General features: G+C 41.9%; 1 protein-coding gene across 1 annotated transcript; it reads right to left on the reverse strand.

Annotated features, from left to right (window-relative positions):
- Positions 1–921: 921 nt before the first annotated feature.
- On the reverse strand, positions 922–12,425 carry LOC138794180 (piggyBac transposable element-derived protein 4-like). Its single transcript, XM_069972952.1, has 3 exons — positions 10,837–12,425; positions 4,577–4,714; positions 922–991 (listed from the first exon to the last, which is right to left on the reverse strand). Exons 1-3 carry the CDS (start codon positions 12,423–12,425, stop codon positions 922–924), a joined length of 1,797 nt encoding a protein of 598 aa, XP_069829053.1.
- Positions 12,426–12,634: the final 209 nt, after the last annotated feature.

Consider the following 12,634-nt stretch of genomic DNA (forward strand, 5'->3'; position numbering starts at 1 on the left):
TCTGCAGCGAGTCTCCTCGCTGCGTATTTGCAGCGAGTCTCGCTGCAGATCCCGGCCCTATACTTTCAATGGCAGACAAACACGTTTGTCCGCAGCCCGCCCCGTTAACCCCCCGGCCGCCGGAGCTGATACTTTACCTGATCCCGGCTCCGGCTTGCTTCGGCGGTTCCCGGTCTATTCAGCAAGCCGAAGCGGGGACCAGGTGAAGTATATGCTCCAGCCAGCCGCCTGCCCGCAGTCCCTTTAACACCTCCTACAGCCCCCGTCGCCCCCTGCAGCCCCGATCCCTCCCCCGCAGCCCCAATCGCCCTCCGATCAGTGCTGCAGGAGGGGGGATCGGGCGGCCAGGGCTGCGGGAGGTGTTAAAGGGGCTGCGGGCAGGCGGCTGGCTGGAGCATATACTTCACCTGGTCCGCGCTCTGGCTTGCTGAAGAGACCGGGAACCACCGAAGCAAGCCGGAGCCGGGATCAGGTAAAGTATCAGCTCCGGCAGCCGGGGGGTTAACGGGGCAGGCTGCGGACAAACTCATGTACATCCCTGCTGCGTGTTTGTCTCCCATTGAAAGTATAGGGCTGGGATCTGCAGCGAGTCTCGCTGAAAATACGCAGCGAGGGAACTCGCTGCAGATCCGCCAAGTGGGCTTGTAGCCTTAAATTGTACTTGTCACAGCTTAATGTTTGAAATTTCCTCTTGCAGATGCAACTAATGGCAGAAGTTCAGGTTATTGTGGAAACTTCCTGCGCATTACCAAGTTCCTTGAACAAGCTCTATTCAAACTTAAGAGGCATAATACACAGGACGCCACTGCTGTGTGGGACATTGCCATGGTAACAGAAACTTCCACCCTCAGCTGTATATGCATTCGGAAGTTTCACATGCATAGCTGTGACAAATACAGTTAAAAATGAGCTCTGAGTGTTCTAGATAAAATGCAATGCGTCCTCTAGATCATCACACCAGAAGACCAAGACCAGAAGTAAATTATAGTAACTGGAAAAAAAAAAGGAAAACATATACGTGTGGGCCATATTGTAAGCAGTATGGGAAGTGTGTGTGTGTGTGGGGGGGGGGGGGGCAACATAGACCAGTGCAGGTTTACAATCTTTTTCAACAGCTGTTGCTGTGACAAAGTTGGTAAAAAAGGTGCATCCTTAGGGGTATCCGCCTGATTTTTATTCAGGATTTTTTGCTAGGCACCGTTGACCAATCTTGAGGCACCGGTGTGGTGCAAGGGGAGGAGGATGATGTCTCTGTGGTGGAGACTTTTATGTTCCACTTTTGTAGGAGTCGGTATCCATCTTCCAGTCAGTTATTTGCGGCCCTGTGCAGGATCCCGGCCGGAGCGTATACGATGTGTATACGCTCCGGCCGGGATTTCATAGAACTTTAGGCATTGTTCATCCGTATAACGCACCAACGGCCGTACTTTTACGTAGTGTGAACATAGCCTAACTCTGTACTGCAACAGTTTAGTAAAGAAAAACTTCTGATATAGCACAGGATGTGACTTTACAATACTTAATAAAGATTTGATCACAGTTCCCATTAGCAGTTGCACGTTAAGCAATTTTTAGGTCTCTGAACACATTTAAGAGTTTTAGTGCTGCTAGAGCTACTGTATGCAGCTTAGCGTTCATAACACAAATTTTGTTGTACAGTCCAGTTAGACTAAATATCACTGTAACGGACCCTTTCACATTTGGCAAACTGCAGTGTAATTTAATCAAGAAGACATTAGAACATATAGTATAGTTAATAAGATTGAATGAAGACAAAAGTCCATCAGGTCCAACCTAGAGAAACTCTACTGTGTTGATCCAGGGGAAAGCAAAAACCCTTATGAGGCAGATGACAATTGCCCCATCACATGGAGAAAATTCCTTCCCAAATTTTCTCCAAGGTCCGCAGTGGACATTGGTAAATGAGTGCCCAGAGAGTTATTAAGATGGACACAGTGTTCACTGTGACTACCTATGATGCACACTCAGGACCCAGTGACTTGGTATAATGAACAACAGTCCCCCAGTCACTTGGTATACTGGAAAATGGTTTCACTGCTCCCACAGAAAACCACCCACAATCCCCTCTCCTATCTCCTAACTCAAGGTTACATTGATGTACAACAGGAGCGCCTGCAGTAAGAAACTTCTTATGTTGTGTAAGGTGTGTTGCACTTACTCCAACTGATACTGCCACCCCCTTACTATGTGTGCGCTTCTCCGCACCATCCACAGGCTTAGATGCTGCACATTTGATATATACCTGTATAAACTTGTCTGTGTCTTCTTTCTGCTCTAAAATTGCTTCATTCCATTGGTGGACAGAGTCACCTAGACGGGCTCCATGGCAGTTGGGCCCTCTCCCCAGCCAGGAGATGGGGCCCAACTGCTGTGAAAAACAGTTATGTGACCAAACTCTTTATATCTTTGACAAGCTTGGGCATATACTTGCCAGGGCTGATCGCATACCTAGGTGGTGATATTTTTCCCAAGATCAAATGCTGTTAAGGTCTGTTTGGCACCCACATGACTTCTTTGACTGTTCAGAGCTTTCATTGCTTTTGAAGAGGGTGGAATTGCCTAGGAGAGAACTGTCATAGAGATACATATAAGTCAGTGACTTCTGTCCTCTTTAGAGTAGGAACAGCAAGAGGAGAAGTCATATGGGCACCTGAATGGCATCGGAACTTGGAAATTACACCACTTCTCGAGAATGCAGTCAGCATACTAGGTAATCATACTAGGTAATTATAATCCCCACCTTACTGTCGGGGGGAGGGCGTTTAAAAAAAAGGTTGACTGCAAGATATTCCTCAGCCAAACCACAACTTTACACTTACAGTTGATGGACTATGTGCACCAAGACACTCCATATACCCTACCAATAAAGATATCCTATAGATTCTTTTATTTGTAAGGTCATGCAGCTTTGTTTCTGTAGAATTAAGTGATGATTCATTCAGAACATCTGCAAAGAGTATCTCCTTCTTTTAACAGGAATATAGAGTTTCCTTTTAACTCCCCTCATCATTAATTCTGCACACCAAACATCCCTTACATTTATTACAGTTTTGCAGATAATTGGCACACTGAAATTACAGCACAATTTAATGAGTTCAGAAATAAAACATACTTCCAAAGCCGGTGCTGCCATAGTGCCAGATTGCAAAATAGTGATGCATCCATCTGGAACTGCTGTATTATTTAGAAGCATTTACAAAGATAAAAGTTATTAACTAGGGTTGTATATGACCTATAAGATCAGTCTCACTCCTACCCACTAATTTGTCAACATAGAAGAGTTATCATGCTCCGTATTTGTGCTAATGCCTGTGATCATTGGGGTTGAAAAACAGTTAAAAGGGTCTCTTTTAGAGATGAGCGAATAATAAAATATTTAAAAATTCGAAATTCGATTAGAATATCCCCTGATATTTGACTATTCAATCGAATTTTGAATCCCATTATAGTCTATGGGAGAAAAATGCTCTGGACTTGAAAATCAATATTCGACCACTTAGAGGTCACCAAGTCTAATGACACCTCAGGAAATGATGCCAAAACCTTTGGAATGCATCTGGGACAGCAGGGGAAGCATGCCTGGGTGCATCTAACATGCCAAAGTATAACGCCACTATCACAGCCTGTCTTCAATAAACTCCAAACACAATATAACCGCTATGTATATGGAAAAAATACATGGAAAACTTCTTTCCTCTACATTAGCGTGTACAGAAAGCCAATATTAAGAAAAAGAAACTTTATCATGCACCCGTTTAGATCACATTACCCATGACAACCACAGATGGCATAGGCAGGGGGTAAATTAAACAGCACCCAGCCCTAACTGTCATTGTGTATATATATGTGTGTGTGATGCGGTGAGCCCTCCAAAAATTACTTCAAATTCTTTACAGGACGCACAATGTGCAAATCAGTAGTACCAAGATAATAGTTTTTATGGCACACTCACAGTATACTGCTGTATACCCTATCAGTAGATACACTACAGCCTATTGCTCACACTGCAATGCCTGCCTGTCTGAACACACTGTCTCAAAACACCTTCTAAATCTCTGCTTTCTATATATTTAGCCCTAACAAGAGCTTTTGGGGGTCCCTTCCCACCTAACTTCACCTAAAAGCTAGCTCGGTATACAGTCTATCCCTCTCTGGCTCCAACCAGCAAGTGACACGAATCTGAAATCCACTATTCGTATACTCAGGAAGTGACATAGTTTAGCCAGTGATTTTTTTTTAAGTCCTGCCTATTCCTAGTGCCTGTACCTCCCCCCTGCCAATCAAATTTTTACTGCATTTTCAATCGAATATTTAATTGAAAATGAATAGTTTGAATAGTGTAGTATTCGAGCGAATACTACTCACTCATGACTAGTCGATTTTTAGGTGAAAGAAAGGCTAATTAAGCATAAGATAGACACTCCAGAAAAAAAAAATTGATACACTATTTTATGCTAGTGTTTTATGCTTAAGGGAGGATGTATAACTTTTATCTTGGGTGTTCACCTTTAAATCTAAATCAGATCTTGTACTAGGCTCAGATCTATCAATTTACCTGAATTTATCAACAGGGTTTTCTCCCTGATTGGATAGCTCTAATAACCATCGAATGTCTAACATTAGGTGCAGGGCCAGCGTCAGCATAGGTATACCAACTTTTTGGACAGCCAAAGAGGGACACTTGTGGTTCACTCTAAGAAAATTTTACAGACATTTCTATACTTTTTAATTCAAGGATGCAGTCCCACATACAGAATCTGCTGCAGATTTATGTATGCATTTAGTTACATTGATATCTTCAAATATGTAGAGGATCCTGTATATGGGAATGCATCCTTAGGGCCCATTCACACATCAGTGACCCTGTAACTGTGCAAATTTGCAAGGACCAACTGATTCAAATAGTTGACCAGGACGCACAGTGGCTTGTCATGTCATGTGTATGGGGCCATATAAATCAATGAGTCTGCATGTGTGAATAGATGTTTGACAGGGGGCATAATGTCTCATCCAAATATAACAATTTTTATGATCCAACTTGTACCACATGATGGAATAATATGCAAGTTTGCATATTGTGCAAGCAAGACACCAGACACTTTCTAGAGAAATATTAATGCCAATCTCAATTCTAGGTCAAAAAGAGGGACATTTAAGGGGCAAAGAGGGACATGGGCCAAAAGTAGGGACTGTCCCTCTAAAAGAGGGACAGTTGGGAGGTATGGCACAGGGCTTAACTGGGCAAGTTCCGTTGCCCACAACGCCTCTAGAGGATCAGAGAGGGAGAGGGGCCAGTGTTCTGATGTTCAGCCCGCTCACTGTAGTGCAGGGTGAGCACACTGAACATCAGAAGACAGAGAAGGAGCAGGACCTATGAGCATCCTGCAGAGATAGAAGGATGAAGGACCTGATAACATGACCAGAACCATGTCCTTAACCTAATTACAGTGTGGAGAGGAGCCCACAGAAAAGAAGAGGGAGAAGACTCAGCTGTAAGTACTGTGTGTCAGTGTCCTAGTATGTCAGTCAGTCAGTCAATAATGTGTGTTTGTGTAAGTTAGTGGTGCGTCAAGTGATTATGCACAGTGTGTGGATGATGGGTGCATAGTAGATGGATGAGGCTATGTCACCCTACGGCTCGCAAAAACCTTGAGCCGGCCCTGATTAGGTGAGCTATATAGTTTATCAAGACTAAGGGTATAGCATGCTAATTTATTACCTAGATTTAGAGGATTGCAAAAGAGAGACACGTAAAATAGCTTCAAAATTGACAATTACAAAAATACAATTGTTTCTATCAATAAATTTTTTCACATGCATTTTAGTGTACACGGACACCTTCCCTGATGAAGGTGTCCATGTACACTGAAATGCAAAGGATAACTTCTGGCTTGCACTAGGATCCATACCTAAGGAGAGTGACGTCACTCAGGATCCCACTTTTTGCCATGGAAAACTTGACTGTGTGAACTTATGTGCAGTGCTACCGGCCGGAGCATCTGCCTAGTTCAGAAGATTTCTTCCCATTAATCATCTTCTCTACACTGCATAAAAGCTGGATGTGGATTTCGGCTGAACTCCATTGATATCGGCATCTGGGCAAGTGTTATATTCACCTTTCCAGCTGGATTTCTATACAGGTATTTGTCACCTATATAATCTTGACCCTCCTTATTTTGACTGACCCACTAATTATCTGCGCTGGGTGTATCTATATGTTTAGTTTATGATACATATAATTATTGTTAACATACATTGCCTTCCAACAATGGACAAACCATTTAAAACTGGTCTCAGGGTGGGTAGCTGCTGGTTTTAGATTAGGGTGAGCTGCACAGGGAATCTTTTATTTAATGATAGAACCTCACTGATAAGGTGTGAGGCTATACATAAAAAAGAGCAGGCTGAAGCAACAGGAAAATATTAAGCTGATTGACAGAATAAAGAAACTAAATAAATAATATACAAAAACATACATGTTAAAGGGGTTGGCAACTTTATAGTAAAATAGTTTAGTGTACAATATTAGTGAGTGTGGGCACAGCACTTACTGACAGCAGCTCCCTGTGTACCTCATAGAGCTAACATCAGACTTCCCTCCTCCAGGCTGTGCTGCCCTGCTCTAAGGTGTCTCTGCCCATAAGATGGCCGACATGGAGGAGAATGTGACCGTGCCCCCCCCCCCCCAGTGTCCAACACTGAGCATGTATATGACAATGGAGGACACTGGGGGCGGAGCATGGTCACATGCTCCTCCATGTCGGTCATCTTATGGACAGAATCACCAAAGCGCAAGGCAGCCCAGCCTGGAGGAGGGGAGTCTGATTTTAGCTCTGTGAGGTACACAGAGAGCTGCTGTCAGTATATACAGCCAGTAAACTTACTAATGCTGTACACTGAACTATTTTACCATAAAGTGGCAAACCCCTTTAAGTTAATATCCACTTCTCAACATATTACGTACATCATAATTGGTCAGATATTTTTCTAACGAGGAGTGGAACAAAGTTATAACGGAAAGATCCGCAAAGCTTCTGTGTTTTTCACCCACTTCTGGTTTTGGTTGCAAAAAGACTGACATAATTACTATGTGTGAACATAGCCTATGAGTGTTAGAATTTTAATGAAAGCATTATGTTTTGGGGCTGCTTTGCTTCCTTTGTTGGGTGGGGGTACTTTAAGTCAACAGGGAATTTTTTTGCAAAACAGTTACAAATATAATGCAATGACCCAATACCGTATACGTTTGGTGCAGTTTGATGAAGGACCACCTAATCAAGTTGTACTGTATGTATAATGTCTCCGTTTTACCCTGACCCGAAGTATTGCCTTAGTATGGGTCTAGCCAAGAAAAATTATGTTTTTGCCTCTTCATAGCGACTGAACCTAGCCTAAATTTGTCATTGCCATTGACTACCTTCCATCATGTGCTTAAGGTACTGTTATTGTAATCTTTCAAGTTCCATTTTATGGATGTTTGGCAAAAGTTTCCTAATTAATATGTTGCAACCATTTTGGTCCACACTATATGCACAACATCAGGGGCACCATTGGGTTGGCTGTGCCACTTTGCCACATAACCAAACTGTATAAAACTATTACAGCTAGCTAGTCCATAACATAGCACTTATCATCCCCGTAGGTACCACAAGGGCATACTATGTTCTGGGTAAAAAAAAAAACTATTGTAAGCATGAAAAATTCCGCTAGGACATAGGATTCATTCATTACATTACAATACAACATAGAAACAGCTTTTACGGCAAGAAGGTTCTATGTTCTCCCCGTGTTTGCGCGTGTTCCCTCCGGGTACTGCAGTTTCCTCCCTGACTTCATAAACATACAGATAAGTGGGTTTGGCATTTAAATTGTGAGCCCTAATAGGTAAAGGACCAATTTTAGTGATGACAAGCTCTGTAAACTACTGCCAATAAGTTGACACTTTAACCCCTTAGTGCTGCAGCTAGTTTGAGCCTTAATGACCAGGCTCATTTTTCAAAATTTGACCTGTCTCACTTTATGTGCTTATAGCTCAGTGATGCTTTAACGTATTCTAGCGATTCTGAGATTGTTTTTTCGTTACATATTGTACTTTAAGTTAGAGGAAAAATTTGGTCACTGTCTTTTGTGTTTTTTGTGAAAAACATCAAAATATCATGAAAAAATTGAAAAAATTAGCATTTTACAAACTTTAAAATTATCTGCTTCTAAAAAAGAAAGTCATATAACATAAATTAGTTACTAAGTCTCAATACCAATATGTCTACTTTATTGAAGAACCATTTCATAAACATATGTTACTTTTTTAGGGTGTTACAGGGCTTTGAAGTTTATCAGCAAATTATCAAATTTTCAAAAACGCAATTTTTCTAGGTACCAGTTCATTTCTGAAGAGGATCCAAGAGACTGAAATGCTAGGAACCCCCACAAGTGACCCCATTTTAGAAAATAGACCCCTCAAAGAATTCATAGAGGGGTACAGTGAGCATTTTGACCCTTCATGTGCTGGAAGAAATTATTCAGCAATTAGGATGTAACAATGAAAAAAAATTATTTTTGCAATTACGTGTTCATTTAGTTAAAAATCTTTACATTTCGCAAGGAACAAGAGAGAAAAAACACCACAAAATTTGTTCTGCAGGTTGTGCGGAATCCAACAGTACCCCATATGTGGGCATAAACCACTTTTTGGGCACACAGCAGGACTCAGAAGGATGGGAGCGCCATTTAGCATTTTCAGTGCAGATTTTGAAGAAAAAGTATCTGAGTGCCACGTGCACTTGTAGTGCCTCTGTAGTGCTAGAAGAGTGGAACCCCCCCACAAGTGACCCCATTTTGGAAAATAGACCCCTGGGAGAATTCATCTAGGGGTATAGTGAGCATTTTAACCCTACAGGTGCTGGAAGAAAGTATTCAGCGTTAGGATGTAACAATGAAAAACCATTTTTTTTTCAATTACGTGTTCATTTAGTTAAAAAATTTTACATTTCGCAAGGAACAAGAGAGAAAAAACACCACAAAATTTGTTCCGCAGGTTGTGCGGAATCCAACGGTACCCCATATGTGGGCATAAACCACTGTTTGGGCACACAGCAGGACTCAGAAGAATAGGAGCGCCATTTTCAGTTGAGAATTTGTAGAACTATCTTACAAGCACCATGTCACATTTGAAGAGCTCTGTAGTATCAGTTATGTAAAAATCCCCTACAATTGACCCCATCTAGGAAACTACACCCCTCAAAGAATTTGTTTAGTGGCCTAGTGAGTATTTTGACCCTCCAGGTGCTTGAGGAGAGCATTTATTATTAGGCTGTAACAATAAAAAAAAACTTTTATTTCAATTATATGTGATTTTTTTTATTTTTTTTTCATTTCACAAGGAACAGGAGACAAAAAATACCCCTGTAATTTGTAAGGCACGTTGTGCAGAGTCCAACGGTACCCTATATGTGGGCATAAACCACTGTTTGGGCATGCACCAGGACTCAGAAGGATGGGAGCGCCATTTTGCATTTTCAATGAAAAGCTATTTTTAACTAAATCATTTTCTGTTTCTTATTTTCTTGAGGTGCCAACATGATCAAAAACACATCTAGGTACATATGACTATGCCTTGTTAAAAAAAAAAAAAAAAAAAAAATATTTTATATATATATATATATATATATATATATATATATATATATATATGAAATAAATAACTGACGTTCAACAGCTGTGCCATGACAATGTTCAGATATAAAATAGAGGAAAAACATACAATGTACTGGCGTGACGGGCATCACAAAAAAAATTGTGGAAAATGTATCCAGCTATGTTGCAAACTCGAGGCTGCTTACAAGAGAACAGAACACCTACAGGGCTGTCATGAAAGGTATTTTTTTAAGTGACCAGTTGTAAATCTCTTTAGCAATGTCAATCCTTTTATGAAGGACAAACATGCCAAGTGATGCGGTAAACCTAGCAAGTTCCTGCCGCAAGGTAGAAACTGCTAAGTTCGCCAAATAACCAGTCGCTTCAAGTATACATAGGAGCAGTGTCCAAAACCATTGTATGAACAGTAAAGGACTACTATCCCAATTTATTTTTTCATATTTTTTTAAGTCTAGTCTAGTCTGTATGATGTCCAGTTAAAATCTGAACAAAATTGTTACATAGCCCATGGTGTATTGGTAAGGAATATCTAGATTACTGTAGATCCTCCAAAAATCATGCCCTTATCATGGTACAGCAGTAAGAATGTCACAGCTCTATGTGGCAAGACATAGTCATGTGAAAAAAATAATTCAATGCAGAGGCGGCATGGCCACATTTGTTGGATTTATCTACTTCCAAATGCTGGGGCCGCATTTAATTTTTAGTACAAGAACACTTGTGGGGGGGTTCCTTATTTGAAATAGACAGATGTTGTCTTCTGCACAATAATTTGTCATATAGGTGAGTGAGTGATTAAGTCCTGGAATTAATTAAGAAGTTTAGAGTAATAAAAGTGAAATTGGAAAATTAAAGTGAATGGTAAAATTAATTTTACAGTCTGAAAAATAGAAATAAAATAAAATACAACCTCACCATAAGAATCCCTCCCTCCCTTGGAAAGCCCATAAACTCAAGCAAAAAATTGGAATAAATGAAATTGATTACCTAAAAGAATGCCCCCATCCCAGTTTTGTTTGGCATTTTTGTTAAAATTAATAATTGACAATGGTGTGGTATTTTTCAAAACAGGGATACACACATAGGCCTGGTTCAGAGGGACACATGGGGCAATAAAACCGGGTCTCCCGCCTTATACCATGTTTACGGCACACCCGGCACCTCTTTTGGGGGTATTTTTTGTTTGGGGTTTCAGGGACATGGTGAGGGAAGTGGCGCCCAGTGAGCCGCTCAACATTCTCAGACTGAAAGGTGTCTGCAGAAGGGGGTTCCTCAAACATCAGATGCTCAACAACTTTCTCCTGATATTGAAGAAAGCTGAGTGATCCTTGTCTTTTATAGAGCACGTAGCTGTTGTATGTAGCCATCTGGATGAGGTAGATGGCTACCTTCTTGTACCAAGCCTTATTTTTTCGCTTGACCAAATAGGGCTGTAAGACTTGGTCTGATAAGTCCACCCCCCCCATGTGCACATTGTAATCCATCACACATAATGGTTTGTGTTTCTGTGTGGTGGATCCCCTCTCTGTGACTGCCACTGTGGTGCTCGTATGCACAGTAGTCAGCAAGATGACCTCCTTCTTGTCGCTCCATTTAACTGCCAGCAGTTGGTCAGTTGCAAATGAAAGTGACTGTCCCTTCGCCAATCGCCATGACACCAGCTGCTGTGGGAGACCAGTCCTGTTCTTACGAACAGTCCCACAGGCACCTGTGTTGGCTTCATGGAGTGCTTTATAAAGGGGTACACTAGTATAATAATTGTCTGTATAGACATGATAGCCCTTTTGTAGGTAGGGCTCCATGAGCTGCCAGACAATCTTCCCATTGATGCCAATTCCTTCTGGGCAGCCGGGGGGGTTGAGGTGGCGGTCCCTGCCCTCATATATAAAAAAGCCACAGGTGTAGCCCGTAGAGCTCTCGCAAATTTTATAGAGCTTAACACCATAACGGGCTCTTTTGGAAGGTATATACTGCCGAAAGGATAGACGGCCCTTAAAACTCATAAGGGACTCGTCTACAGACAAGTTTAGAGAGGGGGTATAGAGGTTAAAAAAAGAATGCTGAAGAAGGGAAAGAAGGGGTCTCAGTTTGCAAAGCCTATCATAGGCTGGGTCACTTCTGGGGGGAATCAGGGAATTATCTGTAAAGTGCATAAAGCGCATTATGGCCTCGTAGCGTGTACGATTCATAACCGCTGCAAAGACGGGGGTGGCGTTGGTCACATTTGTTGCCCAATAGGACCGTACAGATGGTTTTTTAACTAAACCCATATTCAGAGTAATTCCCAAGAATTTTTTGAATTCGGGCACAGTGGTGGGAACCCATGCCCGGGCATAGCTAGACCTGGGGTTTTGTAGGATAACTTGTCTAGCATAAAGGTTGGTCTGCTGGACGATTAATTCCAGGACCTGATCCCCTATGAAGAGATGGAAAAAATCATAAGGGTTAAAATTTGAGACATCCACATTAATGCCAGGGGTCGCCACAAATGGGGGAATTTGGGGGGAAAATAATTCCACCTGATCCCACAGTGAGCGAGGGACAGTATGGCTGGGCCCTGCTCCTGATTGATCACGCCTAGCAGCTGAGCCCACCTGCATGGGACTGGGGGGTCCAGAGACGGAAGACGTCTCGCTCTCAGATGAAAACTCTGCCTCTGAGGCAGTCTCTGTCTCACTGTCCGAGCTGCTAGAGCACATGAGATCATATGCCTGCTGTGCAGTATACACGCTACGCCTAGCACGATCCATATTTATATGGGGTTATTACAGGTAATCTGAGGGTGATTACAGGTAATATGAGGGTATTATGGGGTGTATTTAGTTAGTAACCAAATAATATCACGTGATACGGCGGTAAACCGCAGCTAGTAACCGCAATTAGAAAAGCGAAATTACTAGCAAAAATAATCACAAGTGATACGGCGGTAAACCGCAGCTAGTAACCGCAATTAGAAAAG

This window comes from Dendropsophus ebraccatus, chromosome 5 (genome assembly GCF_027789765.1).
Source record: "Dendropsophus ebraccatus isolate aDenEbr1 chromosome 5, aDenEbr1.pat, whole genome shotgun sequence".
NCBI lineage: Eukaryota > Metazoa > Chordata > Amphibia > Anura > Hylidae > Dendropsophus > Dendropsophus ebraccatus.